The 18,941-nt window shown below is 41.8% G+C and overlaps 1 protein-coding gene across 5 annotated transcripts in view; it reads right to left on the bottom strand.

The window, feature by feature from the left end:
- The window catches only part of NUP58 (nucleoporin 58), a 43,765-nt gene extending 39,801 nt beyond the window's left edge, over positions 1–3,964 (bottom strand). For all 5 annotated transcript variants that reach the window (XM_059902466.1, XM_059902462.1, XM_059902464.1 and 2 more), the window contains exon 1: positions 3,635–3,964. In XM_059902466.1, the coding sequence (XP_059758449.1) occupies positions 3,635–3,741 (107 nt within the window). In that variant the 5' untranslated portion in view covers positions 3,742–3,964. The remainder of the gene's footprint in view (positions 1–3,634) is intronic.
- Positions 3,965–18,941: the final 14,977 nt, after the last annotated feature.

The raw sequence follows: 18,941 nt of genomic DNA, 5'->3' as shown, positions 1-18,941 counted from the left end.
TCTGTTGCTGTATCGCCACCCCTGGGGGTGGGGATGAGGGACAAGAACAGACATACCCTGGTATGAGGAAGCTGCAAAGCAAAGCTACCCTCTGCAAAGACTGTGTAAGATCAGCAGAAACCCTCTTCAGAGGTTCTGAAAGCTTAAAAAAGAGCAGCTGATAATAACAAGTGATGTGAACAAAGTTTACAGCTTTTCAACTGTTCTTAGCAAGCTGCAGAGGCTCAAATTTGCTATCTATAAATGGTAGAACAAATTATGAAAACAAGCCAAAAAATCTTGACGATTTGACACTTCAAAAATTATGTAGGAGAGTTAAGAGAGATTACAACATGTATAACATAATGGGAAATCCCGTTCATGCTATACATGTATCTTTATTACTTCTCTCCCGGGCCTTCCACATAGACACAAACACCATGGCGGAACCCCATGCCAGTTTTAAAAAAAAGCTTCACAGCCTGCGGCATTTCAATGGAAGGGGCAGGCGGTAGTGCTCTGGCCGGGCTCCGGTACCAGCTCTCCAACGTGCTGGTACTTGTGTGACATAACGTTTCTGGGCCTCTATTTCCTCATCAGCAAAATGGGAATAACAGTACCCGCTTAAGATTTTTTGTAAAGATTTAGAGATTATGAAGGGCAAATTAACTTCACTCAATAAATGCTGTTGCTACTGCTACCATAAGGAGCACTTATAAATTCAACTAAACATATTATGTACAAGGTTCTATGCCTGTTAATCACTGTGAGGGGAACGGAGAGGGAGGAGCTTTTTAAGGAAGGAGAACTTGAAATCAGTCACCAACACTGCGCAGAAAAAAGGAGAGGGTGCACCCTAATTGTGTCTTTTCCTATCAGCACGTGTGCACGTGCCCCTCTGCGTATAAGCACAGGGGGCTGGCAGAGCAGGGCTGCAAGGTCTCACCCAGAATTAAAGCACAGATCTTTAAACAATCAGCTGAACCAAAACGTATTTTTAAGAAACATTTTGTTGGCAAATTATGAAGAATCAAATTAAGGAAATGTTTATTATGCTTCCCTTCCTCCCAAACAAGTCAGCAATCCCATGTTTTTACTGCTATTCCATAAATACACAAAAGCTACAAAGTGAAAGTATGTATTTTTAAGACAATTAAAGTATTTAAAATTTCTTGACAATTTAAGTAAAGATACAATGAAGTGTTTCACAACTTCATAAAGTTGAAAACATTACCAAAGAAAATATATCAAAGTAAAATCTTACTTTCCCAGAGAAGCAAAGGAGAAATTTCTGTGGTAGAAATATTCACTTAAAGAAAAACAAAAAGCTACCTCAGACCTAACCAATTATTGCCTCAACCAATATTATCTGCCAATTCCTCAACAAGGACATGATGTAGAGAAGCCAGCAGACCCCGCCAGATGAGGAATGGAATCCTGCCTTACCGTGGACTTGGGAGCTAACCTAACCTAGGTGCATTTACCGAAAGAATGTTAGGTCTCCAAACCAGTAGTCCAATGGGCAGGTGTTAGACCGTCTCTCCTTTTATTAATTTCCCAAGCCTCTCTACAGCATGTATACATTTTTCTAGTTTATTGCTAATACTTCATTTACTCAATCATTCAACAGGTATTTATAAAAGCCCTGCCAGGCACTGTCACAGGGACTCGGAGTGGTAGATGAGACTCAGGTCCTGCCCTCAGGAAGTCTCCAACCAGTGAAAGAGATTTATCAATCATTCATGCATTCAACAAATACGTATTGAGCTCCACCGTGGCTCCTGGAAAACCAGCATGAAAAGATCTCCACCATCATGGAGCGCAAACAAGTCAACAAAAAATGTAACGAACTGACCCAACTGTGCTAAGTGCTATGGTCCAGGGTAAGGGGTGGAAACCTCTCTACAATGACAGGTCAGAAAAGGCTTCCCTCCGACGTAAGCACCTGAGCCTCACAAGCAGGCATCGGCTCAGCACAAGAGGTCGAAGGGCAATTCCAGGCAGAGGGAACTGCCCTAAAGTGGGAAGGGGTTTGGCCTTCACCTGAGAAACTGAGAAAAAGCCCAAGTCGTGTTTTTCAAACTAAGATCAGGACCCATGAGATGAGCAAAAAATCAATTTAGTAGCTCACAACCAGCATTTGTAAAAAAGGAAATGAACAGAATAGAAAATATCAGGCCAAAAAAAAAAAAAAGAAAATATCAACGTGCATAGAAAATATCAGAGAGTAAGGGTAGTATCTTTCGCTGAAACTGTTTCAGTGACTTATCTGTATGCCTGTAGATGTTATTATTTTTTTTACAGTTGGGTCTGGATCATTGAATTGGAGCAAACAGAAATGAGAAGATGGGCTCAGGATGTCTGAAGAGGTTCCAGCCTGGGCCTTGCAGACCATGGTAAGGTTTATTTTTACTTCATTCCGAGGATAGTGGAAAATCATTGAAGGGAGGCAATGGGAATTTTTTTTTTTTTTTTTTTTTTTAATCTGGCTACAACGTTGTTAAAAAAAAAAAAAAAGTTGATGTAAAAGCAGTTGAGACAGCAACTGGGATTCCAGAGAACTAATCAAAGTAGGAGGTGATGGGAGCAGTTTTCATCTAACAGGAGAAGGTTACTGGTTGAGAAGCTGGCGGGAATCATTAAGTATTACGATCTTTCATGTAAGCTTCAGGAGGGCAGGACTTATTTATCTTACCACCTAAAGGGGAGCCTACTACTTAGGAATGCGTTCAACAAACATTTGTTCCACGAATGACAAGAGCCTGGAAGTGAAGCAAACGGCAAGTAAAGCATTAAAATGATCAGGCCTTACTGATCAAGTGCACAGAGTGACAGCATAGGAGCTATTAAGGAAAACTCCAGATTTCTGACTTCACTGTGTAGTCTTTGACCACCCTACCCCCTCCCATACAGGCAAAACTGGAGGGTTTTTTGCCTTGTTGATCTACCAGCTTCGGGAGCTATCTTGTAACTCATTCTAGGCACATTATTTGATTTAATGATCTCCATTTTTATCTTCAAAAGTTTGAGCTCCAAAGAGCAAACCTCACATCATTAAAATGATCTTTACTTTAATTGCCTCTTTCTGGACGTCTGCTGGCCAAATTGCTATCACTTGAAGAGGTGGGGTGGCAGGCTGCACAAAGACGATGACTATGGCGTCTACATTTCACAATTTAAGTAAAAGACAATGAGAGTCAGCACAATGTCCTCACTTGTGATATACTAATTTGCACATACTGTTCAAAACTACCACCAAAAAGTGCTGTAACAAGTATTTGAAACAAAAAAAAACAAGAGGACAGATAGGGCCCCATAAGGCACAAACGGTTTGAAAGCGCGTTTAAAATAACCACGAATTCACTAATGTCCCAAAACGTATATCCTGCAATGGCATCTCCATTAGCGGGGAGAAACTTGTCATTGTTCCCCTTACAATTTCCTATGAAGTCTCTTTTTCTAAAAAGAGCTTAGATCCGACAACCTTAGCTCCATTCATCCCTCCGACATTCACCGGGCGGCGGGATGGGCCCAGAGAAGCGGCGAAACCGCGGCCGGGCCTCCGCGTGGAAGCCGGCGCCCCCCGCCCCGGCCGCCCGCGACCCCCAGGCCGCCCGCCCACAGCCCCGCCGGGAAGGAGGCCGCTCGCGGTTACCTAGACGCCGCGGTCCCGAAGGAGAAACCGCCGCCCGTGCCGCTCCCGCTGGCGGCCACGGTGGAGGAGCCCAGCGTGCTGCTCCCGAAGGAGAACCCCGCGGACATGGCTGCGGGCTCGGCGCGGTCGGCAAGCTAATGGGTCGGTTCGCCGCTCCCGCCTCAAGGCCCAAGCGGGCCGGGCAGCATCGCTCCCGCCCAGCCGCGACCTTGCGCGAACGCGGAGCCCAGCGGCCGCGAAGACCGGCCCGAGGGTGTGGAGATGGCGCAGCGCAGGTAACCAGCGGCCGCCCGCACGCACCTCCGGGAGCGCGCCCGCCACGCAAGGGCCGCTGGGAGTGGGCGGGGCCGGCGGCCACGCAGGGGCCGCTGGGAGGGGGAGGGGGAGGGGAGGGGGAGGGGAGGGGAGGGGAGGGGGAGGGGAGGGGAGGGGAGGGGGAGGGGAGGGGAGGGGAGGGGGAGGGGAGAGGGCGGCGCCTGGAGGTCCTGATGGGATCGTGTCTGTCTCGGTTCTTCCTGTTTCGGCATCTGTGCTGACGTAACCTTTGCATTATGGCTGTTTAATCTCAGTTATTGCTTATATCCTTGCTTCCTGCAAGGGAGGATGCACAGAGTAGACGGGATAAGAAAAGTACAGAAGCAAGAACGATGTAAGGGTTCCGTGAGCAACCCTTAAACATAAGGAAAATGGGGCTTTAAAGAGGAGATTCCCTCTGACGGGAGGATGAGGAAAGGCTTGCGGGCGGTGGTGAGTTCGAGATTCTGCCTTCATAATGCGGATCCTTATTTTCCCATCAGGGGTTGTTACATTACTCTCGGAGAGGGTTTTCCTACCTGCGATTTCTTCCAGTAAAGTACGTCTTATATGCAACCACCGTATTTGCTTTTCTAAAACAATTCCCACCAGGACACTGCCTTGATCAGAAACCGTGGGACTTCCCGTGTGGCGCTCAGAGTCTTACACATCACGGATCTTTCTAACCTGACGTCTCACAGCTCCCCTTAATGCAGCACTTTCTCCTGCATTGAGCTTGGGCATTGCCACCTGCTATGGACTGAACCGTGTCCCTCCAAAATCCACATGTTGAAACCCTAACCCCCCAATGCGATGGTATTTGGAGATGGAGCCTTTGGGAGGTAGTAAGGTTTAGATGAGGTCATGAGGGTGGGACCCTCATGATAGGATTAGTTCCCTAACAGTAAGAGACACCGGAGAACTCACTTTCTCTGCCTCTGAAGACACATCCAAAAGGCAGCATTCTGTAAGCCAGGAAGAGAGCCCATGAATACCTTGATCTTGAACTTAGCTTCCTGAACTGTGAGAAATGAATTTCTGTTGTTTAAGCACCCAGTCTGTGGTATTTTATTATTGCAGCTTGAGCAGACTAATACACCATCTCTGTGTATAATTTAAAAATTAAATGCATTTCAAATATTATGGCAGTCACTGTGGGAATGATAAAAAAGAAAAGGGACATATTTGAACTATAGTATAAAGAAAAAGTTCATAGTGATTAAGCAGGAAGAGAAAAAATATTGTGGGTTTTTTGAGCTTCAGTGGTCTAGAGAATGCTATTATCAGTGATGAGTATAGGATGGTCATTAAGAGAACTGGGGATATAAAATCAAAGGGTACTTTTGACTTGGAAACAAAAAAATATAGATCCAGATGATTTTTGTGAAAAGGTAAAAAGTGGCAACCTGTGTGTTAATTCCATTGCGTATTCTTTCCAAAACTTTTGAAGAATACCAACATAAAATTAGTAAGAGCAAAATTCCTGGCACTTAAATGCATATATGTTAATTACCAACACATGTAAGATTAGCTGGATGGAAAGAGCATGTAAATATGTAGCAGGGATTAATATAAGACGTTCATAATAGGGGAAACTGGGTGTGGGGTATATAGGAACTCTCTTTGTAATAACTCTGTAAATCTAAAACAGTTCTAAAAATAAGTTTATAAAAGAAAATAGTAAGAAGATCACTCAGAGATGAGAATTTGGAAGGGAACCACTCAAATTGACAAACTATTTTTTAAACTTTATTTTAAAAAAATTTTAGTACAGCATTTCTGTCTTGTATCTGTCAGAGTAGTTTAAGTTATTGCTGCAGAAACCCCAAAATCCCACACAAAGGCGCACTGCAGAAATGGAAACTGGAATATTTGATAAGCAGTATTACAATCTACCACATGCCTCTAGAGGCACCAAATGTAAGACTGGACCTCAAAGAGGCTTTGTGATCTTATATGCCTTCTTCTGTTTGTCCTATTAGCAAAAAGAAAAGAAATTCTTACCCGTATGCACTACAGAAATAAAATTCCAAAGAAAGCAGTTTCTGTAAACCCAATTGTTTGTTTATTCAACTGAAAACTTCACAGTAAGGTGGCAATAACATAAGCTTCATGCCTGTGTAAGATAAAACCCCTTCCAGCCAGGCAAAACCATGGAGCCCTGGAATTTGCCTTTACCTTTCTTTCCTGACAAGAGTAACATCCTACTCCAAAGCATGTTTCCAAATACTCTTATTGGACATTATGGGACCTGAACCCATGTATCAGTTCTATGTGAATTGCTTCTTTCAGAGGATGAAGCAAGTTATTTGAATTCTAAGTTCGATAGCAAGCCATTTTGCTTCCCCTTATTTTTTATATTGTGAACATTCTGTTAAGAAACCCCATCTTTTGCTGATTTACTGGCTGTATGATGACATTGTTAATGTTATAATCAAGCTGAATTATCTGAAAGGCAATAGTACTGTAAAAAATTCTAATTTGGATTTGCATTAAAATATCTAAATAGGCTTGCTTTAGTGGTGTGTTGAGATCAGAATAACCCTTTGAGAAGCTGAGGGTCTAACACAGAGAGGAAGTGAAATCCTCAAGCCTATTTAAAGGGATCTGTAATAAGTATGGTCTGATCCTCTGAAATATCCAAGTTAGAAGTTATCTTTTAGAGACTATCTATAACCAGTGTCCCTCTATCTTGAATTTCTTAGAAGGGCTGTATTGACTTTAAAGATTTAGATAGTGTTTTTCCTCTAAAAATCCTACTAAATTTTCAAAAGATCCAACAACAACAAAATTTATAGAGAGATCCATAATGAAACTGTGACTAAATATTAACAATCAGTGACTCTATAGGTGGGGTATATGGGTGTTCCTGTACTACTCTTTCTACTTTTCTTTAGGCTTGAAGTTTTTCAAAATGTAAAGTTGGGGAGGAAAGACTAAAGCTAAAACAAAAGTTCCCAACAACAGATCAAAACAGTGATGATCTGATAAAGTTTTCACCTGTCATCCCCCAAATGAGAAAAGTGAAAGAACTATAGGGAGTTTTCCATGAAGCTAAATGTATTTAATTCAAAGTGTGGTCATTTACTTTGAAATTATGTCCTTCCTATGTGTGAGTGTGGGGCATGGGGCGTGAAAAAGTCGCCTTCATGACCTGACGATCATAGTGGATAAGCTAAGATCAGGAGAAGCTTGGCGATGTCAGCATAAAATAAACGAGGGAAGCTGTCTTGTCGCCACCAATTTTTATTCTTCCCCTTTTCCTTAAAAATAATCCCAGGGGGCTTCCCTGGTGGCGCAGTGGTTGAGAATCTGCCTGCCGATGCAGGGGACGCGGGTTCGAGCCCTGGTCTGGGAGGATCCCACGTGCCGCGTAGCAACTGGGCCCGTGAGCCACAATTGCTGAGCCTGCGCGTCTGGAGCCTGTGCTCCGCAATGGGAGAGGCCGCGGTGGTGAGAGGCCCGCGCACCGCGATGAAGAGTGGCCCCCGCTTGCCACAACTGGAGAGGGCCCTTGCACGGAAGCAAGGACCCAACACAGCCATAAATAAAATAAATAAATAAAATTTAAAAAGGAAAAAAAATATATATATATTAAAAAAAAATAATCCCAGGACTTCCCTGGTGACACAGTGGTTAAGAATCTGCCTGCCAATGCAGGGGACGTGGGTTTGAGCCCTGGTCCGGGAAGATCCCACATGCCACGGAGCAACTAGGCCCGTGCACCACAACTACTGAGCCCGCGTGCTGCAACTACTTAAGCCTGCGCTCCACAACAAGAGAAGCCACCGCAATGAGAAGCCCGCACACCTCAATGAAGAGTAGGCCCCGCTCGCGCAACTAGAGAAAGCCCGCACGCAGCAACAAAGACCCAACGCAGCCAAAAAATAAATAAATAATTAAAAACAAAAATCCCAACTTCCCTGGTGGTGCAGTGGTTAAGAATCCGCCTGCCAATGCAGGGGACACGGGTTCGAGCCCTGGTCCAGGAAGATCCCACATGCCGCAGAGCAACTAAGCCCGTGAGCCACAACTACTGAGCCCGCACACCACAACTACTGAGCCTGCACGCCTAGAGCCTGTGCTCCACAACAAGAGAAGCCACCACAATGAAGAGTATCCCTCGCTTGCCGTAACTAGAGAAAGCCTGAGCGCAGCAACGAAGACCCAACACAGCCAAAAGTAAATAAATAAATAAATTTATTTAAAAAAAAATAATAATCCCAATTTTATTCAAGGTGGCACACTTACCAGAATCCCAGCTTGCTTTACAGGTAAATGTGTCTGATTAGATGTAAGTGGGAGACATGAGATGAGCGTTGGCTCATTTAGAGGAGGAGAGAGCTGGCATACATCCCTCTTGCCTTTCTCCTCCTTCTTTCTTCCCGCTGCCTGGAACTCAAGACACATGGCTGGCTCTCCAACAGCCATCTTGGGCCGTGAGGGACTTAAGAATGGAAGTCATATGCTAAGGAGGATGTAGCAGAAAAACAGTATGAACACTGGTCATCGATGATATTATAGAACCACTGAAACGACCCTGGTCTGCCTACCATCCGATTTCTTTTCAGAGAAAAATCAACTTCTGTGTTAAGCCATTATAGTTGAGTCCCATTATTCTAAATTTAGGATACAATCTTTAGTAGGAATCCACACTAAAAGATGAATTTTACACGTGTTACTGGAGAAACATAGGAAATATCCAAGATGAACCAAGGTCCAGAACATCTATAGGACTGGAATATAACAATAAATGCTGTTTAATATTGATAATATTAATTGATATTAATGATATTAATTTAATATTCTGGCACATATTCATAGACCAATATCCACTTCTGTGAAGCAGGAATGCATTCTTAATACTTTCCCATAGCATGGATAAAATTTCCCCCAAGCCTGTCCAATTCCCTTCCATCCGTTTTCCCATACCTTAATTAGGCCTCTTTTGGTTGCAAGCAATAGAAATCCTCTCAACAGAGTTCAAGCACAAGTGTATGTACGTGTGGGGGAGACGTAAGAAGACAGATATATTGTACAGATACTGAGAAGTTTCAAGTGAATCTAGAAGAAGAATAGCCAGCCCTTGTGTATATCGGAAACCAAGAGCTAGCTCGTTAAGAAACGAACTGGAGAGGGTGGTACCTCCTTCAGGGAATGAGGCTGTCTGGAGGTCCCAGAGGATGGGCGAAGGGTTAACTAATTGACTGAGTGCCCGAGGGAGAAAGAGGGGGCCTTCATACATCAATGATGCCAGATTGTAATGGGGCTAGCCAAGTAAGATCTGATTCCCAGGGAGCAGAGGCAGCAGCTAGCAAGCAAATGGGGGGAAAGTGGGATGAGCCTATAACTCCTAAACATCAGATTGTTCTAAAACCCAAGAGTGACCGGTCCTTCTCTACGAGCTCAAGCTCCTACTGAGGAGAGGGTAAAGGATAGCTGACAAAGCAGGCTTGGAGGGCAGCCGTGGAGAAAAAGAAAGCTGCCGCCCACTTCACCCCGGAAGAGCCCAGTGTTCAATAAAGTGGTTACACAGAGTAGGGCACAACCGGCCACTGTATAGACCAAAGTTGAGAGCGGGTACAAATGGACAGAAAACGCAGACACATATGCCCCTGGGGTAAATCACCAAGATTCACTTATCTAAAGGATTCAGAGAGAAGGTCACACAGTTAGGAAAAGCAGAAAAATTACAAATAACTTTTAAGATAGAATAAGGGGCAAGCTTCCAAACCCTCATATCCTGAGAGAGTGAGGTGCACATTGACCTGGAAACATTATACGAGGTCTCAACTTCAGCATGAGACTGAAACAGCCCTGTACGTGGCCTAACCCGGAGGTGTGCACTTGGCTGGGCCTCCTCAATCACAGGTTATAGAATCCCAAATATGATCACTGGAATACAGCATGCAGTGCACTCAGATAAGAACAAATATTTCATCCTTCACTCAGTCTCCCCAGATGAACACAGCCTGATCCAAATAAATTTCTGAACTCAGAATTAACTTGAGGCTCAGGAGGTATACAGATACCTATGGGGATTCCAAGATGCACTCTGCTTGATACACATGTACACACAACTGTTATTTATAGAATTTATTAAGGCCAGCTGCTATGCTTAACGGATTTTGGTTCATTATTTCACTTAACCAAAACAAATAACTCCATGGAGGGGATAAAGGTAAGTATTGCTATTTACAGAAAAGAAAACCAGGAGTTGGAGAAGTTAAATAATTTTACTAAATTCACAGTTATTAAGGGGCAGATATGAGATCTGAATTCAAACAGCTTTGATTCCAGAAAGAATTCTGAGCCTAGGCTTCAGCTTCTGCAGTAATCCACCTAAAAATAAAAGCTGAGAAAAGCAGCCAAGTGAAATATTCTTGCTCTTTTAATGATTTATTTCTATTTAAGAAACACCCAGATTAGGAAGTGTGATTGCTTTCATAATATCCCATTAGACGGTAAGCAGTAAATATAATTATAAAAGCATTAACATTTAATTTTAAAATATGAAATGTTTTCTCACATGACAATCATAGCATCAGACATCTCTTGTGTATTTTACAGGGGAACTAAGTGGGTTTTAAAAAAAAAAAAAGTGTAAAAATAAACACTAAGCATTAGGGAGAAATGAATGTGGAAGACTGATTCCTCATTATTTCAAACCATCATGATTGTTTACTTACTGCTTTTTGTGTATTTGTTAATTTTTGATGCAAAAAACCCTCCATTTTTAAATGCAAGGTCAACTAAGAAAATTATATTTTATTAAAGTCATCAATAACTAGTATGTTATTTTAAGTAGTCTTTGTAGGCACATATAAGGCAAAATCTAGGTGTCTCCTAGAAGTTGGATAATAAAGGAAATTATAAATATACACATCAAGACAAAATTAAGCAAAGCACAGATGTTTTAAGACTCCCTCCAAAAGACAGCATGGCTTCCAGGCTACCTCTTGATAGGAGCTTAGCAGACCAGGTGGCATTTCTAAAGAAATGGGGTCTCAGCACGGAGATGTTTAGAAACTAGACTGGGGATATGTAATATATCCCTATGATAATGAGCCGTCAGGGCTGCCCCCAGAGGCTTTCCTGGCCCAGAAACACTACTCTCTTGTCTTGTAGTTGGTACATCACAACTACAGATGGGTTTACAGCTGCATCAGGATCTTGGCTGAATGACAACAGCCTGTCATATCATTTAGGTCATTTCCCTTGCCCGAATTCATGCTAACTAAGCAAGCTTCTCAATGCAAAGTGTCCACTTAGCTTTATAGGAAGAGAATACGCTGACCCTCACTGCTGTCTGCTTTAACGTGTGTTTCTCATGGTCAATGATCAAGTTGGTATTTTGATATTCACCAGTCTGACTAACCCTAAGAGACAGAACTCTTCTTGGCTGGCTGGCCTTCCCTCGGGTTAGCTTATAAGTCTCGGGGACTCCTCCCTTGGTGCTGTAACTGTATTAAGTGACCTGTTTGCGTAAGTAATGTGATTACGACAGCAGGAAATACTTAATCTGGTAATTTTTATTGATCCAACTTTTTTAGGGAAGGTTAGAATTTAGGGACACTGGTGCACATAGAGGTCCTCTTAAATTGGACCCTATGCTTTATGAACAATAGTAAGAATAAAAATGAGTCTCAGTGAACAAAACTCTTCTCCTTTATAGTGTCTATTCATTTCCCTTGAGTGAACCCACCCCTTCGTCGTGACAGAGGAACTGGGGCTCTTTGTTATCTTGTAGTTCTCACCGGGGCAGAGCTAGCGACAGGGAAGCAGATGGTCTGGATCATTTGCATCCTGCGTGTGGTGTCCAACTGGGGCTTCTACTCAGGCTCTGCTCCTGCTGCTAACAGGACATCTGTTCCCAGGGCTCCTTGTGTCCATTCCCATGCACAAGACCTTCAAGTTGTGATGTGCGAGATCCCCGATAAAAGTGCCACATCGCCACCCCATCATCTGTAGCAATCCTGGCCAATTATCAAGCTCTCCAACAAAGATTGTTCTCAATTAACATTTTACTACTTGAAAGGATGGTCAAAGATGATCAGATATTAGAGGAGAGTTCTGACATGAAAGTCAGAAGCCAAAACAACAAACCTAGAAAGAAACCTTGAGGGAATGGAGATAATTCGGGAAGCAAAAACAAACAGTCAAACAAACAAATACCTTATATACCTAGAGAGATGAGATCCACAAAATCAGAACAAGGTGATAGGAAAAGAAAACAAACAAACAGCAAATGTATATAAACAAAAAGAACTCTTGGGGCTTCCCTGGTGGCGCAGTGGTTAAGAATCCGCCTGCCAATGTAGGGGACACGGGTTCGAGCCCTGGTCTGGGAAGATCCCACATGCCGCGAAGCAGCTAAGCCCGTGTGTCACAACTACTGAGCCCGCGAGCCACAACTACTGAAGCCCGTGCGCCTAGAGCCCGTGCTCTGCAACAAGAGAAGCCACCGCAATGAGAAGCCCACGCACCGCAACGAAGAGTAGCCCCCACTTGCCGCAACTAGAGAAAGCCCGTGTGCAGCAATGAAGACCCAACACAGCCAAAACTAAACAAATTTAAAAAAAAAAAAAAGAACTCTTGCTAACATTCCAGTAGGAAAAGGCATACCTAGGGCCCAGATCTTGGATTCTAATATCATTCTTCAATAAAAGAACCAGAGCTCTTTGGAGAAATAGTTAATTCTAAGGGCTGGGGTGGGAAAGATGCAAAATGAGGTGGGAGCTTCTTGTAGCGCCAGAAAGTAAGGAAGGGCTAAAAACAAACAAACAAAACCCCCAGTATTGATGGGGGTATGTCAAAGGGATAGAGGAGCCAAGTGAAAGGGCTGCTAATGGCCAAAACCAGAACAATTTGAGCAAGAAAATAAATGAAGAACTATCAGAATATAGCCTGAAGTATAAAATGAATATTCATGAGCCCATTCTGATATAAACAAATGATGGAGTAAATAAGTAAATGGGAGAGAACAGAAAATTTTCTTGTGCAGAAGAATTTCAAACAACTTATGTAGAAACTCAGCCCTCAAAGATGGGGTGTATAACTCCTTCCTCCTTAAGTATGAACTTTGAATAGTGAGCTCCTTTGAGAGAGGAGAGGATAGAAATGGGGGAAAATAGTAACTTTACAGTGGAGAAACTTGACAAACACTACCTCAGCCAGGCGATCAAGGTGTACAACAACAATGATAAATCATATTGACAATATGACTTGATATTGATATGATAAGAATGGCATTTTATCTGTCTGGTCTTCTCCCCCAAAGCCCTTAACCCTGGTCTAACTATGAGAAAAACTTTAGATAAATTCCAGTAGAGGGGCATTCAACAAAATACCTGACCAGTATTCCAAAAAACTGTCAAAATTGAGTTTTCTATTCTGTAAACACAGTACATCTCTCCATTTATTTAGGTCTTCTGTGTGTGTGTGTGTGTGTAATATCTATCTACCTATCTATATATCTATCTCTTTAACTCTCTATCTCTCCATCCATCCATCCTTCCATCCATCCATCCATCCATCCATGTAGTTTTATAACATGCTCTATAGAGATCTTATACACATTTTGCTAAATTTATTTATTGATATTCTTTTTAAGTTGTGGCAAATACATCTTTTTAAAATTCCATTTTCTCCTTATACTAACTTGGAACTTATGTGCTGTTTCTATATTTTAGCAGTTACCTTAGAAATTAAAACATATGTAAATATAACTTTTTAAGGCTAAAATTAACCAACACTCCTACCGTCTTCTAAAAGAATACAAGTATTTTAGAGTATTTTATCTCATGCCTAGATCATATATTTGAACTCTTTTCTTTTTAAACTTCTTAAAACTTTATTAAAATTTTGTGCCATCAAAAAAACTTCATTTCTTTTTTATCTTAGATCTTCCATCTGTGATCATCTTCCTTATCCTTAAGTATACTTTTGAATAATTTGCCTTAATATGGGTCATGGCAAATTCTCTCAGTCTGTATTTTTTGTTTGAAAATGTCTGGTTTTTTTTTTCCATTTTCATTTTTTGAAAGATATTTTGGGAAGAGAATTCTAGATTGTCATTGTTTTCCTTCTGCATATTGAAGATACTATTCCAATGTTATATGGCTTCCTCAGTTGCTGAGATGTCAGCTGTCAGTTTAATTGTTGATCAACTGGAGGTAATTTGTTCCTCTTCTAGTCTGGATGATTTTAAGCTCTCCAGTTTTGTCTTTGGTGTTGCCATAGTGAATTCACCATAGTGATTCTAGTTCACTTCGGTGTGTCTAGATATGGATTTCTTTTTATTTATTCCTCTTGGAATTCATTGAGCTTCCATATTCTGTGGATTGGTGTCTTCCATGCATTCTGAAAAATGTCAGGTATTATATTATCTTTGCCCCAGTCTCTCTACCCCCCTTCTCTTCTTGTGAAACTGTGGCAAGACTTATGTTAGACCTTTTCATGCTATCCTCCATTTCTCTTAACTTTTTTTTCATATTTACAATCTTTTTGTCTCTCTGTATTCCTTTCTGGGTAATTTTCAAAAGTAACTTCCAGTTTTCTAATTCTTTCTTCTACTGTGTCTAATCTGTTAAACCCATTCAGTGGGTTTTCCATTTCAATTTTTGTATTTCATTTATAAAAGTTCTATTTGGTTCTTCTTCATGTCTGCTCATTAAGACACTGCTTTTCCCATACACTGCATATATTTTCATCATGTCTCATTTCTTTAAACATAATGAGCATTGAGCATAATTGTTTTATAAACTAAGCCTGATAGTTATTAAAGCTCTTATTGCCACTCATGTTGTTCTTGCAAATTATCTCTTGAGAATTGTTTCCTTGTGTGCTAGTTATCTTTTATTGTGACTAACAATTTTCCTTGGAAAGTTAATTGTAAGAATTATTTAAAACCTATTGTAGAGTGGCATTCCACCCAAAATGGATTTGAGTTTGCTTTAATAACATTCCTAGGCACTACTAATCCCAAACTTTTAAAACTATATTCACAACTTGAAGTTTTTCTGAAAGTTTTTTAGGTGGTATGAATCTAGGTTGTAAATTCATCTAATAACATTTTCGTGGTTATAATATTTGCAAGACAGGAGATTATTGCCCCCCTCCTGTTTCTTAATGTCAATGTGAATTTCCCACAGTATTCTGGGCATTGGATTGGTTGAGTTTCCTTCCGGCCCAGGCTTTATGTAGGGAGAGTCCCCATTGTACTTCCTCCCTGGGGTGGGCTCTAGACTTTGACTTCTGGACTTTACGTCCTGTGAGAGCATCAAAACAGGTACTAAATTCACCTGGTTTGGAAATGGCCCTCTTGCAGGAATTTCCATATCCTGCTTACCTTTCTGGGTACACACTTTCCCTTATATTTTGCACTTGTAAGTCCTCACTCTCTTCTCAGTTACTTTATAGGTGCTTTATAGGATTTGATTTTCTATTTTATTTTAATATATTTTATTTATTTATTTATTTATTTATTTATTTATTTATTTATTTATGGCTGTGTTGGGTCTTCATTACTGCACGCAGGCTTTCTCTAGTTGTGGCGAGCGGGGGCTGCTCTTCATTGTTGTGCTCGGGCTTCTCATTGCAGTGGCTTCTCTCATTGTGGAGCATGGGCTCTAGGTGCATGGGCTTCAGTAGTTGTGGCACACGGGCTCAGTACTTGTGGCTCATGGGCTCTAGAGCGCAGGCTCAGCAGTTGTGGCTCACGGGCATAGTTGCTCCGTGGCATGTGGGATCTTCCTGGACCAGGGCTTGAATCTGTGTCCCCTGCATTGGCAGGCGGATTCTTAACCACTGCACCACTAGGGAAACCCTGATTTTCTATTTTAGATACTATTTTACTTTTTACAAAAAGCAGAGTCATTTCCTACCCTATCATATTACCATAACTGACACTTTTATATGGATTTTGTAAAACAAATCAATATAGAATAGTATTAAGAATACAGAATCTAGAGTCAGACTGTATGGTTTTATCTCATGAATCTAGGCTTTTTCTGCTGTGTGATATTGGACAAGTTACTTAACTTCATTGTGTTTCACTTTCCTCATCTTTAAAATGAGGAAGGTAATAGTATTTTCCCCATAGTACAGGTAAAGCACTTAGTACTCTTTCTGCCACCTTGTAATCATTTAAGCGTTAGTTATGATTATTATTACCCTTCTATGAGAACTGGTAAAAGAGACAAAGTGAGAAATGATACGGGAAGAGGGAGATAGGGTTGTGAGGATAACGTGTTTGGGGATGTGGAATGGAGAAAATGACAAAAATCTGCAGGAAAATAATACAAAAAGAGGTTTTATCAAGGAAGTGTTGATGTATGTTATGCTATATAATTCACCCTTTTCTGCTTTTTCAGAAGATCTTCTGCAAAAGACCTGCTTTAGTTTTCAATTTTTTTTTAGCCGGATTTGTGTCTTTTGGATTTTGTGATACTGTGCCGAGGCTGGTTTCTAGGTCGCGCAATCTTATCCTCATTATGTAATCCCCGTGAGTATCTCCATTGCTATGAAAATCTGTCTGAAACATAGCCTGCACTCAAAACAAAGCAACACCAAGACGACTTGAATACAATAAATGAATGAAACACTGGCAAAATAAAACATACTTTTTAATTAGAAAAGAAAACCTAGAGGGTAGAGAGGTCTTTGTAGCACCAAACATAGTAAGAAAGATGATGTAAAAATGGTGATGATGTTTTAAAAATAGCATTTTCTAGTTACAAAAGAGTGAAACTGCTTAGGACAGAGCACTTGGAGAACATAGAGCAGGGCTCCTCCGCCTCGGCACTACTGAGATCTTGCGCTGGATAATTCTTTGTTGGGTGGTTGGGTGCGGGGTGTGTCTGGTGTATTTTAAGGTGCTCAGCAGCAGACCCAGCCTCTACCCACTGGATGCCAGTAGCACCCCCTGACACACACTCCTAGTTGTGACAACCAAAAATGTCTCTAGATGTCCCAAATGTCCCCTGGGGGCAAAATCACTCCAGGCTGAAATCACTTCAGCATGGCTGAAACAGAGGAATTACAAAAGTCACCTGTTATCCTAACCATCTAGAAATGTAAGTATTTCGTTTTAAATAAATAAAAATGACCCAACACACTCACATTGAACCTACCATTCTATAGCCAGTTTATTTTTCACTCAGTAATTCAGCATCAACACTTTTGTTATGTAATTTTCCTCTACAGCATAACTTGTTTTTGTAGTGTGAGTACTTTCTAATAAAATAAACTTAACTTCTCCCTCCTGCCCCTTGTTTCATTGTTGTCATTAATTTCACTTACATGTAAGCATTTCACAGGGTACAGAATTCTAGGTTGGGGGACTTCTCTGTTAACACTTTATTTCACTCCCCTCTCTTCTTGCTTGCACGCTTTCTGAAGAGAAGTCAGATCCGATTCTTTTCCTTGCTCCTCTGTAGATAAGGGTTTCTCCCGCCCCTGCCTTCTTCAGGATTTCTGTTTTTAATCTTTGATTTTCCATGGTTCGAGAATGATTGTAGTTTTTCTGGCATTTATCCTGCTTGGTGTTCTCTGAGGGTTTGGTGTATGACATTAATTTGGGGGAAATTTCCAGTCATTATTGTTTCAAATATTTGTTTCTGTTCCTTTCCCTCTTTCCTCCCCTTTAGATATTCCCATTACATGTATGTTACACCTTTTGTAGTTGTCCCACAGTCCTTGGGCATTCTGTTCTGTTTCTGTCAGTCTTTTTTCTTTCTCTTTTTCAGTTTTGGAGGCTTCTATAGAGGTATCCTCAAGCTCAGAGATTCTTTCCTGCATCACATGTGTTCTACTCATAAGCCTATCGAAGGCATTCTTCATTTCTGTTGTAGTGCTTTTTACCTGTAGCATTTCTTCTTGGTTCTTTCTTGGAATCTCCATCTCTCTGCTCACATTGCCTGTGTGTTCTTGCATTCTGTCTACTTTACCCATCAGAGCCCTTAGCCTATTCATCCTAATTGTTTTAAATTCCCAGTCTGATAATTTTAACATCTGTGCCGTAGCTGAGTCTGGTTTTGAGGCTTGCTCTTTCTCTTCAAACTGTGTTTTTGCCTTCTAGTATGTCTTGTCTCCTGGATAGTCGGACACGATGTACTGGGTGAAACGACCTGCCCGGCACTGGTTCCCAGGGAGGTTGCTGCTGGTGGGTTTCCACTCCCATAAGTTGTTGTTCTCTGTACTTGCCTGTCTCTCTCTCTCTCTCGCTCTCTCTAATTTGGGGGTCAGTGGTTTGCCCTGTGACCTCAGTTCTCTCATAGATCTAAATAAAGTTGCTGATTTTTCAGTTTGTTCAGCTTTTACTTTTAGTCACATAATTTTTTTTAAATTAATTAATTAATTAATTTATTTTTGGCTGCGTTGGGTCTTTGCTGCTGTGCACGGGCTTTCTCTAGTTGCCATGAGCAGGAGCTGCTCTTCGTTGCGGTGCACGGGCTTCTCACTGTGGTGGCTTCTCTTGTTGCGGAGCACAGGCTCTAGGCACGTGGCTGCAGTAGTTGTGGCACACAGGCTCAGTAGTTGTGGCTTGCGGGCTCAGTAGTTGTGGTGCACGGGCTTAGTTGCTCCACGGCATGTAGGATCTTTCCGGACCAGGGCTCGAACCCTGTCCCCTGCATTGGCAGGCGGATTCTTAACCAGTGCGCCACGAGGGAAGTCCCTACTCACATAATTTTTAAGGTATGCTGATATCAACAGTGTATGGACATACCACACTTTACATAACAATCCCATAATATTGGAGATTGTGATGGATTCAAATAAGGCTAAAATAAATACATCTGATTATTTCCTTAGAGTAGATTCTTGTGAGAAGAACTGCAGCTCAGACAAAAGACGAAGTACTGAAATTTGGTGTCACCCTGTCTCGCCCTCACCCACCGAATTCTCTTCGCACAGCACGTCCACACGACCCTGTCCACCGGGGAGAATTGTTGGCTAGTTTCGCAGGAGAGGCCCGCGCTCTCCCGGGGGTTGGAAGGCCTCCACCGACAGG

This window comes from Balaenoptera ricei, chromosome 18 (assembly GCF_028023285.1).
Source record: "Balaenoptera ricei isolate mBalRic1 chromosome 18, mBalRic1.hap2, whole genome shotgun sequence".
Taxonomy (NCBI): Eukaryota; Metazoa; Chordata; class Mammalia; order Artiodactyla; family Balaenopteridae; genus Balaenoptera; species Balaenoptera ricei.
This window is presented reverse-complemented; position numbering and strand designations above follow the sequence as displayed.